Source organism: Hemiscyllium ocellatum, chromosome 9 (genome assembly GCF_020745735.1).
Source record: "Hemiscyllium ocellatum isolate sHemOce1 chromosome 9, sHemOce1.pat.X.cur, whole genome shotgun sequence".
Taxonomy (NCBI): Eukaryota; Metazoa; Chordata; class Chondrichthyes; order Orectolobiformes; family Hemiscylliidae; genus Hemiscyllium; species Hemiscyllium ocellatum.
In genome coordinates this window covers 113,455,510-113,468,457 of record NC_083409.1, presented here as the reverse complement: position 1 = coordinate 113,468,457, position 12,948 = coordinate 113,455,510, and the positions used below count along the sequence as shown (strand labels likewise).

The following is a 12,948-nucleotide window of genomic DNA, read 5'->3' as shown; positions in this document are numbered from 1 at the left end:
GGGTAGAAGTAACCTGTACAGGAAGGATGGATTGCACCTGAATTGGAAGGGGACTAATATACTGGCAGGGAGATTTGCTAGAGCTGCTCAGGAGGATTTAAACTAGTAATCCAGGGATATAATGAGGAAAAAGATCAATCTGAGACCGGTACAGTTGAGAACAAAGGGAAATCAAACAGTCAGGGTAGGCAGGGACAAAGCAGAGAACAAGGTAGGACTGATAAATTAAACTGCATTTATTTCAATGTAAGATACCTAACGGGAAGGCAGATGAACTCATGGTATGGTTAGGAACATGGGATTAGGAGATCATAATAATTCCAGAAGCATGGCTCAGGGATGGACAAGACTGGCAGCTTAATGTTCCAGGATACAAATGTTACAGAAAGGGAGGTATGAGAGAAGTGGGAGTGGCGTTTTTGAAAGGGGTTAGCATTACAGCTATACTGTGGGAGGAAATTCCCAGAAATACATTCGGGGACGTTATTTGGGTGGAATTGAGAAATAAGAAAGGGATGATCACTTTATTAGCATTGTGTTATAGACCCCAAATAGTCAGTGGGAAATTGAGAAACAAATTTGTAAGGAGATCTCAATTATTTGTAAGAATAATAGGGTGGTTATGGTTGGGGATTTTAACTTTCCAAACAGACTGGGACTGCCATAGTGTTAAGGGTTTATGATTAGATTGGATTCCCTACAGTGTGGAAACAGGCCCTTCGGCTCAACAAGTCCACACCGACCCTCCGAAGAGAACTCACTTCCCTCTGACTAATACCCCAAACACTATGAGTAACTTAGCATGGCCAATCCACCCTAACCTGCACATCTTCAGACTGTGGGAGGAAACCGGAGCACCCGGAGGAAATCCATACAGACATGGGGAAAAATGTGCAAACTCCACACAGACAGTCACCCAAGGCTGGAATTGAACCTGGGTCCCTGGTGCTGTAAGGCAGCAGTGCTAACCACTGAGCCACTATGCTGTTTAGATGGAGAAGACTTTGTTAAGTGTGTACAAGAAAATCTTCTGATTCAGTATGTGGATGTACCTACTAGAGAAGATGCAAAACTTGACCTACTCTTGGGAAATAAGGCATGACAGGTGACTGAGGTGTCAGTGGGAGAGCACTTTGGGGCCAGCGACCATAATTCTATTTGTTTTAAAATAGTGATGGAAAAGGGTAGATCAGATCTAAAAGTTGAAGTTCTAAATTTGGAGAAAGGCCAATTTTGACAGTATTAGGCAAGAACTTTTGAAAGCTGATTGGGGCAGATGTTCACAGGTAAAGGGACAGCTGGAAAATGGGAAGCCTTCAGAAATGAGATAACAAGAATCCAGAGAAAGTATATTCCTGTCAGGATGAAAGGAAAGGCTGGAAGAAGAAGGAAGAGTTCAGTTAAGAAAAAGAAGGAAGCATATGTCAGGTATAGACAGGATAGATCGAGTGAATCCTTAGAAGAGTATAAAGGCAGTAGGAATATATTTAAGAGGGAAATCAGGAGGGTAAAAAGGGGACATGAGATAGATTTGGCAAATAGAGTTAAGGAGAATCCAAACGGATCTTACAGATACATCAAGGACAAAAGGGTAACTAGAGAGAGTATAGAGCCCCTCAAAGATCAGCAAGGCGGCCTTTGTGTGGAGCCGCGGGAGATGGGGGAGATACGAAATGAGTATTTTACATCAGTATTTACTGTGGAGAAGGACATGGAAAATATAGACTGCAGGGAAATAGGTGGTGAAATCTTGCAAAATGTCCAAATTACAGAGGAGGAAGTGCTGGATGTTTTGAAACACATAGAAGTGGATAAATCCCCAGGACCTTATAAGGTGTACCCTAGCACTCTGAGGGAAGCTAGAGAAATGATTGCAGGGCCTCTTGCTGAGATATTTGTATCATCGATAGTCACAGGTGTGGTGCCGGAAGACTGGAGGTTGGCTAACATGATGCCACTGTTTAAGAAAGATGGTAAGGACAAGCCAGGGAACTGTAGACCAGTGAGCCTAACGTCAGTGGTGGGCAAGTTGTTGGAGGGAATCCTGAAGGACAGGATGTACATGTATTTGGAAAGGCAAGGACTGATTAGGGATAATTTTGTGTGTGGGTAATCATGTCTCACAAACTTGATTGAGTTTTTTGAAGAAGTAACAAAGAACATTGATGAGGGCAGACCAGTAGACATGATCTATATGGACTTCAGTAAGGCATTTGACAAGGTTCCCCATGGGAGACTGGTTAGCAAGGTTAGATCTCATGGAATACAGAGAGAACTAGCCACTTGGACTCAGAACTGGCTCAAATGTAGAAGACAGAGGGTGTGGTGGAGGGTTGCTGCATCCACAACTTTTCATCACTCATGTAAATGATTTGGATGTGAGCATAAGAGGTACAGTTAGTAAGTTTGCTGATTACACCAAAATTGGAGGTGTAGTTGACAATGAAGAGGGTTACCTCAGACTACAACAGGATTTTGATCAGATGGGCCAGAGGGCTGAGAAGTGGCAGATGGAGTTTAATTCAGATAAGTGCGAGATGCTGCATTTTGGGAAAGCAAATCTTAGCAGGACTTATACACTTAATGAGCAAAACTAATATCATTTACAAAATACCGAGCAAGGACTGTAACAAACACTACATTGGATAAACAGGCAGAAAACTAGCCACCAGGATACATGAACAGCAACTAGCCACAAAAAGACATGACCCTCTCTCACTAGTATCCTTACAGGTGGATGAGGAAGGACACCACTTCGACTGGAACAACACATCCATCCTAGTATGGTGATGAAACGTATGGAAATGAACCTTCCAGCTCAGTGAGCAAACCTACATCGAACAGCATGGTGGCTCAGTGGTTAGCACTACTACCTCACAGAGCCAGAATCCCAGGTTCGATTCCAGACTTCGGCAACTGTCTGTGTGGAGTTTGCAAGTTCTCCCTGTGTCTGCGTGGGTTTCCTCCGGGTGCTTCGGTTTCTTCCCACAGTCGAAAGATGTGCGGGCCAGATGAATTGGCCATGCTAAAATGCCCATTCAGAGGGAAATGGATCTGGGTGGGTTACTCTTCTGAGGGTCGGTGTGGGCTTGTTGGGCCGAAGGGCCTGTTTCCACACTATGGGGAATCTAATCTAATCCAATATCTTATAGGCCTCAATTAAGTCACCTCTCAACCTTCTTCTCTCGAACAAAAACAGCCACAAATCCCTCAGCCTTTCCTCAGAAGACCTTTCTCCCATACCAGGCACCATCCTAGTAAATCTCCTCTGAACCCTTTCAAAAGGTTCCACATCCTTTCTACAATACGGTGACCAGAACCTTACACGATAGTCTAAGTACAACTGCATCAGAGTTTGTACAGCTGCAGCATGGCCTCGTGGCTCTGCAACTCAATCCCTCTACTAATACAAGCTAACACACTGTATGCCTTCTGAACACCCTATCAACTTGGGCGACAACTTTCAGGGATCTACGTACACAGACACCAAGATCTCTCTGCTCATCTACACTACCAAGCATCTTACCATTCGCCCAGTACTCTATATTCCTGTTTCTCTGCTCATCTTCAGAGCCAAGAATCTTGACATAAATACAGTTCTCTTTATTCCTGTTACTCCTTCTGAAGTGAATCACCTCACACTTTTCTGCATTAAACTCCATTTGCCACTTCTCAGCCCAGCTCTGCAGCTTATCTATGTCCCTCTGTAACCTGCAACATCCTTCAGCACTATCCACAACTCCACCAACTTTAGCGTCATCCGCAAATTTACTAACTCATCCTTCTATGCCCTCATCCAGATAATTTATAAAACAACAAACAGCAGTAGCCCCAAAACAGATCCTTGCGGTGCACCACTAGTAACTGAACTTCATGATGAACATTTCCAATCACCCAGCATTCTCTGTCTTCTTTCAGCTAGCCAACTTCTGATCCAAACCGCTAAATCACTCTCAATCCCATGCCTCTGTATTTTGTGTAATAGCCTACCATGGGGAAACTTCTCAAATGCCTTACTAAAATTAATATGCACCACATCAACTAGTTTACCCTCATCCATCTGTTTGGTCACCTTCTCAAAGAACTCAATAATGTTTGTGAGGCATGACCTACCCTTCACAAAACCGTGTTGACTATTCCTATTCAACTTATTCCTCTCTAGATGATTATAAATTCTATCTCTTATAACTTTTTCCAAAACTTTCCCCACAACCAAAGGATCACTGGTCTATAATTTCCAAGGTTATCTCTACTCCCTTTCTTAAACAAGGGGACAATGTTTGATATCCTCCAGTCTTCTGTCACCACTCCTGTCGGCAATGACGACATAAAGATCAAAACCAAAGGCTCAGCAATCTCCTCCCTGGCTTGCCAGAGAATCCTAGGATAACTCCCATCAGGCCTAGGGAATTTATCTATTTTCACACTTTCCAGAATTGCAAACACTCCTCCTTGTGAACCTCAATCCCGTCGAATAGCATGTTCTCCTTAGCAACATTGTGTTTTTCCATTGTGAATACAGACGTAGCTAGTGTGGCAGTGTCACAGGACACAGAATTTGCAGTAAAAGATTAAAGTGTCATGCAACTGATGAGATGCATTGAACCTCTAGATTGCTGTTCAGTCTTTAATCACTTAGAACTGGGTTTTGAATGATTAATATGTAAATACCAATTTAACAGCAGTCTAGGTTTGTTCATCAGTTGTATGACACTTTGAACTTTTACTATAAATTCTACATCCTCTGATTCTGCTCCACTAGCTACCTGACAGAGGAGTAGTGCTCCGAAAACATGTCCTTTCAAATAAACCTGTTGGACTATAACCTGGTGTTGTGTGATATTAAACCTTCGCCCTGGTGTTGTCATTGTCTCTTTCATAGGTCAATGAGAGTCAGCTTCCGCAATGCTCTCTTCCGCCAGAAGAGGGTAGTGCTGGGCTAGCACGCAAGCGCAGTAGCCGCTGTGAGAGCAGGCAGTGACGGGGACAGCTGTGCGGGGCGGTGTCGGGGTCCTGAGTGCGGGGCAGAGACAGCAGCTGGGCGGCGGAATGGTGAGGCAGGAGCGCGGCGGGTACCGGGCGGCGCGGGGAATGTTCTGGAACCCGGTGGGTGGGGAGGGGGACACTGGCGGAGCGGCTGTGGTTGCGCCTGAAGCAATGATTTTGGGAGAGAATAGGAATGAGGGGAGAATGTGCTCAACCTTAGTGACCCCTCTTTCCTACCCCCCTTCCCCTCTTCCCCCCACCCCCCTCCTCTTCCCCCCCCACCCCCCTCCTCTCTTCCCCCCCCACCCCCCTCCTCTCTTCCCCCCCCACCCCCCTCCTCTCTTCCCCCCCACCCCCCTCCTCTCTTCCCCCCCACCCCCCTCCTCTCTTCCCCCCCCACCCCCCTCCTCTCTTCCCCCCCCCCCACCCCCCTCCTCTCTTTCCCCCCCACCCCCCTCCTCTCTTCCCCCCCACCCCCCTCCTCTCTTCCCCTCCACCCCCCTCCACCCCCCTCCACCCCCCTCCTCTTCCCCCCTCCACTTCCCCCTCAACCCCCTCCTTCTCTTCCCCCCCACCCCTCCTTCTCTTCCCCCCCACCCCTCCTTCCCCCACCCCTCCTTCCCCCACCCCTCCCTCCCCCTCTCTCGCACCCCCCCCTCTCTCGCACCCCCCCCTCTCTCGCACCCCCCCCTCTCTCGCACACCCCCTCTCTCTCGCACCCCCCCCTCTCTCGCACCCCCCCCTCTCTCGCACCCCCCCTCTCTCGCACCCCCCCACCCCCTTCCACCCCTCAAGAATGTCCTCAACCTTAGTGACCTCTCTTTCCTCCCTCCCCCCTTTCCCATTTCCCCCCCCCTCCTATATCCACCACTCTCCCTCCTCTCCCGCCACCCCCTCCTCTTCCCCCGCCACAGTACAACTATGTAGCCAGTGCAGACATAACCTGAGCAAACACTCAGTACCATTCAGCGAGAGCACTACACTGTCAGAGGGTCAGTGCTGAGGAAGTGCTGCACCATTAGAGGGTCAGTGCCGATGGAGCGCGGCAGTGTCGGAGGATGAGTGCTGAGGGAGCGCCACAGTGAGAGAAGTGTTGTCTTTAGAAGGTCATTTAGTTGCTGTTTTTGATGGAAGTCAAAATCATATGGCACTAGTTCAGAGAAGTGTGGGAAAATTCGCCCTAATGTACTGGATAATATTTCTCAAAGACACTGAATAGTAGTGTGATGCTTTTTATTATGATATCTTATATCAAGAAATTTAAGTTACAGTTATCTGTGAAATAGTGTCTGTACTTCAATGTGCTTATGTAATAAATGTGGAAAATAGCACGAGTATTCCATTTGGCCCTTCTAGCCTGCTTTCCAGTTCAGTACGATCATGGCTGAACATCCGAATTAATCCTCTGTTCCTGCTTTCTCCATACCCTTTTGATTCCATTAGCCCAGTGAACTGTATCTAACTCCTTGAAAACATTCAATGCTTTGGCCTCAACAGCTGTGACAGAGAGTTCCCACGCTCTGGATAAAGAAATTTCTCTTTGCTTCTTGTACCCTTAGATTATGACTCATGTGTCTGGAGTCCCTGGTCATTGGGCACATCCTTCCTGTGTTTACCTTGTCTAGCCCGGTTAAAATTCCCTCCCCATTCTTCTAAACTCTAGTGAAAATAGGTCTAATCAATTCAATCTCTCTTCAATGTCTTGCAAATATTGGCTGTCAGTTGCTTTGCAACATGCTGCGATTTTGATAAAATGCTTGTGAGGGAAGGAAATGAACATACTTTGAATATTGACCTTTTAATGGCTCTAAACTGCCTTAGGGCAGCCTTTGATTCCTGGAACATGATAGAGTCATACAACATGGAAACAGGCCCTTTGGCCCAATTAGTGCAGGCCGTCCATGTTCCCAAGCTAAACTAGTTCCATTGCCTGCAATTGGCCCATAACCCTCCAAACCTTTCCTATTTATGTACCTGTCCAAATGTCTTTTAAATGTTGTAACTGTGCCTGCATGTACTATTTCCTCTTGCAGTTTATTCTACACATGAATCACTCTGTGTAAACAAAACAAAATGCCCCTCATGTCTTTTTTAAAACTTTCTCATCTTAAAATTACGCCCCTTATCTTGCTGACTAACCTAGTGTTTTGTGTCCATCACTAGCTGTCCCTTGGGTTTGCTTGAAACTTTGCAACGTCTCTGTAATGAAGGCATTCTGTTAAGAACAGTAGAAGGCAATTTATTCCCTGAGGCCATGATCTCCCTCCTTTCACCATTGAACCTTAGCCCTGAATACTTTTGTTGAATAAAATTCCGCCAATCTGTTTAAAAATTAACAAATGATCTGGCATCGATTGTTGTATCCACAATCTCGGCCTTTGTCTGTAGAAACTTTGCAAGCTCTGGCTTTGGTTAAAGTTCAATACTTATATTACCCCCAAATTCCCCAACCTGCATTCGTGGGCTCATTAGAAGCGTATTGTCTATTCACAGTAATATCTTGTGTTGTGATCCTGGATTCTTTAATGGGACAGTTAATATAATTGCAAATGAAGGTGGTATGTGTCTTTGAGAGGACTTTCAGATAGTGGTGCTTTGTCACTGCTGCCCTATCCTTTAGGCAGGTTTGTGAGCAAGAAAAATTATACTGGCCAGGTGTTCTGGCATGAACTGAGATTTACGGAATTGACATAAAGGTGAGAGTTGAAGCTGATAAATGGGAAGCATTACAAAATGTCACGTATTGACTGTACGTTTAATCGTGGTTAGGCTAATGCCAGCTTTTTGGATTTAATGCCTCTTGAGCTTCAGAAAGGACTTGGACTAGTTGGAGGCAGCAGGAGCTGGCAAGGAACAGGGGAGCACAAAGGAATGTGGGTGGGAATAAAAGGGGCATGCAAAGGGCAACGTCTGTGTTGAGGACAATGTGTTGGGCTGTTCAAGTCCCTTTCAGCACCCTCCTCAGTTGCTTTGCTGTTAGTTTGTTTGGTAGTGGTGTAATTTTGTAAGCACTGAGTTACCTGATAGAGCCTCTATTACACTTGCTTGGCCACTAGCAGAATCATCCTTTTGATTGAGCTGCCCACACCAGTTTGGAAGAAGCAGGCTTTACACTTTATACCATGCGGATAATAGGGATTTCATTGTAACTGTCTACATGAACCATCCTTGATTGCTTTTGTGATGTTGAATACCCTGTTTGTATTTGGGGTTGATAATATTCTGCTGAGAATTTGGAGTGGCTGTACAGTACAAGCAGGTCAAAGTCTTTTAAAATTGAGAATTTGGCAATCTGATTGGATCAGGCTGAAGGGGCAGTTTCTCATGTTCCCAGTGTGTGGTGAGGAATAGGCAACAAATGTTGGCCCTTGTCAGCAACTCCCATATCCAATGAATGAACAAACAAAACAAATTATGAACTTATTCCCATGGTAAATGCTCAAGGTGAATTATGCCAGAATGTTTAAGGGGAAGTTTAGTAAGTGTGCGAGAGAGAAGGGTAGAAGGAAGGGCTAGTAATGAAGGTTAGGAATGAGCTCATGAAAATATTCACTTGCATGGCCATTTAGCCCAAAAGGGTTAGTTTTGTATTATGGGTTCTGTGCAAGTTAAAGTTGAAGGCCACTTCAGGAAGCTAATTACAGAATTCAGGCTTGCACTGCTCAAACTGCTTTTTATACTTGAGACATTAAACTATTAAACTGAATAACACAGCTCTGATTTGAAGGGTTTTTTTCCTTGTCCTGGACTCCTTGTTTTTTGGGAATGGTTTAATTGATTTCCTTTCAAAATCCCCATTCAAACCTTTGAAATTTCTGGAATAGAGTGGAACTACAAGTTTAGCTTATAAACTGTGGGTACATGGAAGGATCTGACTGGAAGGGAAATTTCTGAGGAAATAGATATTTGGATAGGCATATTGTGGAACTTTTCTTTGGATTGACCCTCTGCCAGCTGTTTAAATACACGTTCTGTTTGTATAAAGCCTGTCTATACAGATTGCATGTGAGAGGTGAATCATGTAGCAGCATGATATTTGCATCATACTATTTGATTTTAATTTCACCTGAGCTCTGCAAGAGGTGACAGGTTGTAGTCAATATGGAACTGGTCCATAACGTAAGCCATTGCACTATCTTAGCCCTGATATCAAGTCTGTGTGGTCACATTAGCTCATTCTACCCTGGCTGCTGCTTTTTTGGTGCTGTGTTGCTTGATGTGTGCACGCTGTAGTATTTTGTGATCTTTACACCTCTGGTTAATTTATTTATTTTACAGGGCACCCCAGTGAAAGATGTGGTTCTCAAAGCTGATGCTCCCACTGTTCTATTACTGGATAAGCATTCTGATTACATTGCCTCATATGGAGCAAAGAAGGATGATTATGTAGGTACAAAAATATCCTTTTAAACCTATAGGATCGGGGGGAAACAATTTAGGTGTTCCAGCCTGTTTTGTCATTCAATTCAATTATGGTTGATTGTTTCATCCACTTTTATTATTGGTTCAAATCCTGGAATTCCTTCCAGAATTGCATTGTTTATCTACCTACAGCACTTGGACTGCAATGGTTCAAGAAGGCAGCTCGCCACCATCTTTGAAGGGACAATTCAGGACAGGGCAATGAATGCTGGCCCAGCCAGTAATGCCCATTCATATGAGTGAATTAAAAAATATGCTCCTGACCTCCAAGTCAGCATTTTCACAATTTCAACTTTTTAGCCTATGTTAGAGTAGTTTGTAAAAAGAAAACTCTCGCTCATTTTTGAAATTTTTGATCTGTTCCATTGAAATTTTCAGAGAGATAAATATGAAATCAGATACTGCTATTTGTGCAGCGGGATCTTATATCCACTTGACAAGACCAACCAAGCCTTGACTTAATGTTTCAACAGAATGACAGCATCTCTGACAAGGAAGTACACATTTGTACTTATTCACTGGTAGTGAATGCTCCCTTTATAAGAATCTGTCAGTCATGTGCTGTATTTCTTCAACATTGAGCCTTTAACAGTGCAGCACTCCATCTGTGCTGACCCTGACTGTGCGGTGTTCATTGAGTCATACAGCACGGACACAGACCCTTTGGCTCAACTCTTCCATGTTAACCAGATTTCCTAAACTGAACTGTCCATTTGCCTGCATTTGGTCCATGTCCTTCTATACCTGTCTTATCCATGTACCTGTCCAAATGGTTTTTAAATGTTGTAATTGTACTGTTCCTCTACCACTTCCTCTGGCAGTTCATTCTGTACATACACTTCAATGTGAGAAAAAGTTGTTCCTAAGGTCCCTTTTAAATCTTTCCTGTCTCATCTTAAACCAATGTCTTTTAGTTTTGGACTTCTTTGAGGAAGTGACCAAGTTAATAGATGACGGAAGGGCCATAGATGTCATATACATGGACTTTATTTAGTAAGGCATTTGATCAGGCTTCCCATGGTAAACTAATTGAGAAAGTGAAGTCACATGGTGTGCAGGGTAGGTGGATAATGAACTGGTTGAGCAACAGGAAACAGTAGTAGTTGAAGAGAGTTTCTCGAAATGGAGAAAGGTGACCAGTGGTGTTCCACAGGGATCAGTGCTGGGGCCGCTGTTGTTTGTAATATACATAAATGATCTGGAAGAGTGCATTGGTGTTCTGATCAGTAAGTTTGAAGATGTCAGGAAGATTGGTGGAGTAACAAAAGCATAGGGGACTATCAAAGAGTACAGGAGAATATAGATAGTCTGGAGAGTTGTGCACAGAAGTAGCAGATAGTGCTCAATCTGGGCAAACGTGAGGTGATGCATTTTGGGAGGTCTAATTTGAGAGTTAGCTCTACTGTTATGGAAGGGCTTTGGGAAAAGTTGATGAGCAGAAAGATCTGGGAGTTCAGGTCCATTGCACCCTGAGGTGGCTGCACAGTGGATAGAGTTGACAAGAAGGCATATGGTAGGCTTGCCTTCATCAGACAGGTATCGAGTATAAGAGTTGGCAGGTCATGTTAAAGTTGTGCGAGACTTTGGTTCGGCCGTATTTAGAATACTGTGTACGGTTCTGGTCACCACATTACCAAAAGGATGTGGACACTTTGGAGAGGGTGCAGAGAAGGTTTACGAAGATGTTGCCTGGTATGGAAGGTGCTAGCTATGAAGAGAGGTTGAGTAGGTTTGGATTGTTTTCATTAGAAAAAAGGAGATTGAGGGGGACCTGATCAAGGTCTACAAAACCATGTAAGGTATGGACAGGGTGGATAGAGATAAGCTTTCTTTCCCCAAGTTGAGGGATTCAATAACGAGAGGTCATGATTTCAAGGTGAGGGGAGAAAAGTTTAAGAGGGATACGCGTGGAAAGAGAGTGATAGGTGCCTGGAACGCATGGGCAGCAGAGGCAGGCACGGTAGATTCATTTAAGGTGCATTTGGACAGATGCATGAGTAGGTGGGGAGCGGAGGGATACATATCCTCAGGAATTGGGTGATATTTAAGACAGTGGATTTGGATCGGCACAGGCTTGGAGGACTGAAGGGTCTGTTCCTGGGCTGTAAAGTTTCTTTGTTTCCCCTACTCTGGGGAAAAAACCTTGGCCATTCATCTTATCTATGCCCCTCATGATTTTATAAGCCTTTCTAAGGTCACCTCTCAGCCTGCTATGGTCCAGGGAAAAATCCCAACCAATCCAGCCTCTCCTTAAACTCAAGCTAACCAGTCTCGGCAACATTCTTGTCAATTCTTTGGCATCCTTTCCAGTTTAATAACTCTAGGATGACCAGAAATGTATGCAGTACTCCAAATGTGGCCTTACCAATGTCTTATATAACCATAACATGATGTTTCAGCTCCTGTACTCAGTTCAGGGACCAGTGAAGGCAAGCATGCCAAACACTGCCTTCACTACCTCCCTGTCTACCTGTGATTCCACTTGCAAGGAACTGTGTACCTGCACATCTAGATCTATCTGTTGAACAATATTCACCAGGGCCCTACTATTAACTGTGTAAGTCCTACCCAGGTTTGTCCTGCTGAAATGCAACACCTCGTGTTTATCTGATTTCAGCTCCATCAGTGTTAGCCCTCTGACAGCGTTGCACCGTGTCAGTGCAGGATAGAAGCAGCAGCTTTGATTAAATCTCTGGTGTGTTACTTGAACATAATATCTTCTGCCTCACATGTGAGACAGCAAAGGGTGGTGCTTTGATGGCCACAAACTGATATCATAGTTCCAAATAAATCCATTGAGAGAAATACATCATCCCCCCATTTAACCACATGCATTCAACACATCTTGGCAGTCACATCTGCTTGCTGTCAAATTGCTGGCAGTTATTTTGATATTTTCCTTATTTAGTTACTAGGAGAACTTTGAGCAAAATTCATGTCCCAGCTCCTCAGTTATTGCTCATGTTGGTCATTTGTTCTATTTCTGCATCATTGAAAAATAACCATCAAAATTGATTTGATCATTTTAATTTCTGTTACACATTTAACATGGTATTATCATACCAAATCATTTCACGCAGCACTGTTTGACAGCGGTTAACTCCAAAAAAAAAGTTTTCACTTAATTTCTGAGGGAATATTTGTGGCCACATATCATCATCCTAAATTATCTTATCAATTCAATACTTGTACAGCATCTTTACTGTTAGAATGTCAGAAACTGTGTCGAAATAAGGGACTTAATAAACAAATGACCATAAAAATCTTGATCAAAGTGGAAGTTTTAAAGCATTCTTGTGAATTGGCTTGTGGTGATCTATTTTAAAAGTGCTATATAAATGCAAGTTTGAGTTTTTTTGAAATGAGGATGCAAATTCCATCAACTGTCTCTAAAGGCACACGCTGTGCAGATTACACACTACTATTGATGACCATCGCCTTGATATCTTGAGAAATGAATCATGATAGTGATCACTGGTTCAATGAATCAATTAACCACAATGGTTTTTGAACTCGGTGTTAATTGTAAGGTTCGACTTT

General features: G+C 43.9%; 1 protein-coding gene across 1 annotated transcript in view; it reads left to right on the top strand.

Annotated features, from left to right (window-relative positions):
* Positions 1 to 4,995: 4,995 nt before the first annotated feature.
* Positions 4,996 to 12,948, top strand: part of rabggtb (Rab geranylgeranyltransferase subunit beta) — a 47,367-nt gene continuing 39,414 nt past the window's right edge. Inside the window, exons 1-2 of the mRNA XM_060830656.1 lie at positions 4,996 to 5,052; positions 9,265 to 9,372. Of these exons, the coding sequence (XP_060686639.1) occupies positions 5,050 to 5,052; positions 9,265 to 9,372 (111 nt within the window). The 5' untranslated portion in view covers positions 4,996 to 5,049. The remainder of the gene's footprint in view (positions 5,053 to 9,264; positions 9,373 to 12,948) is intronic.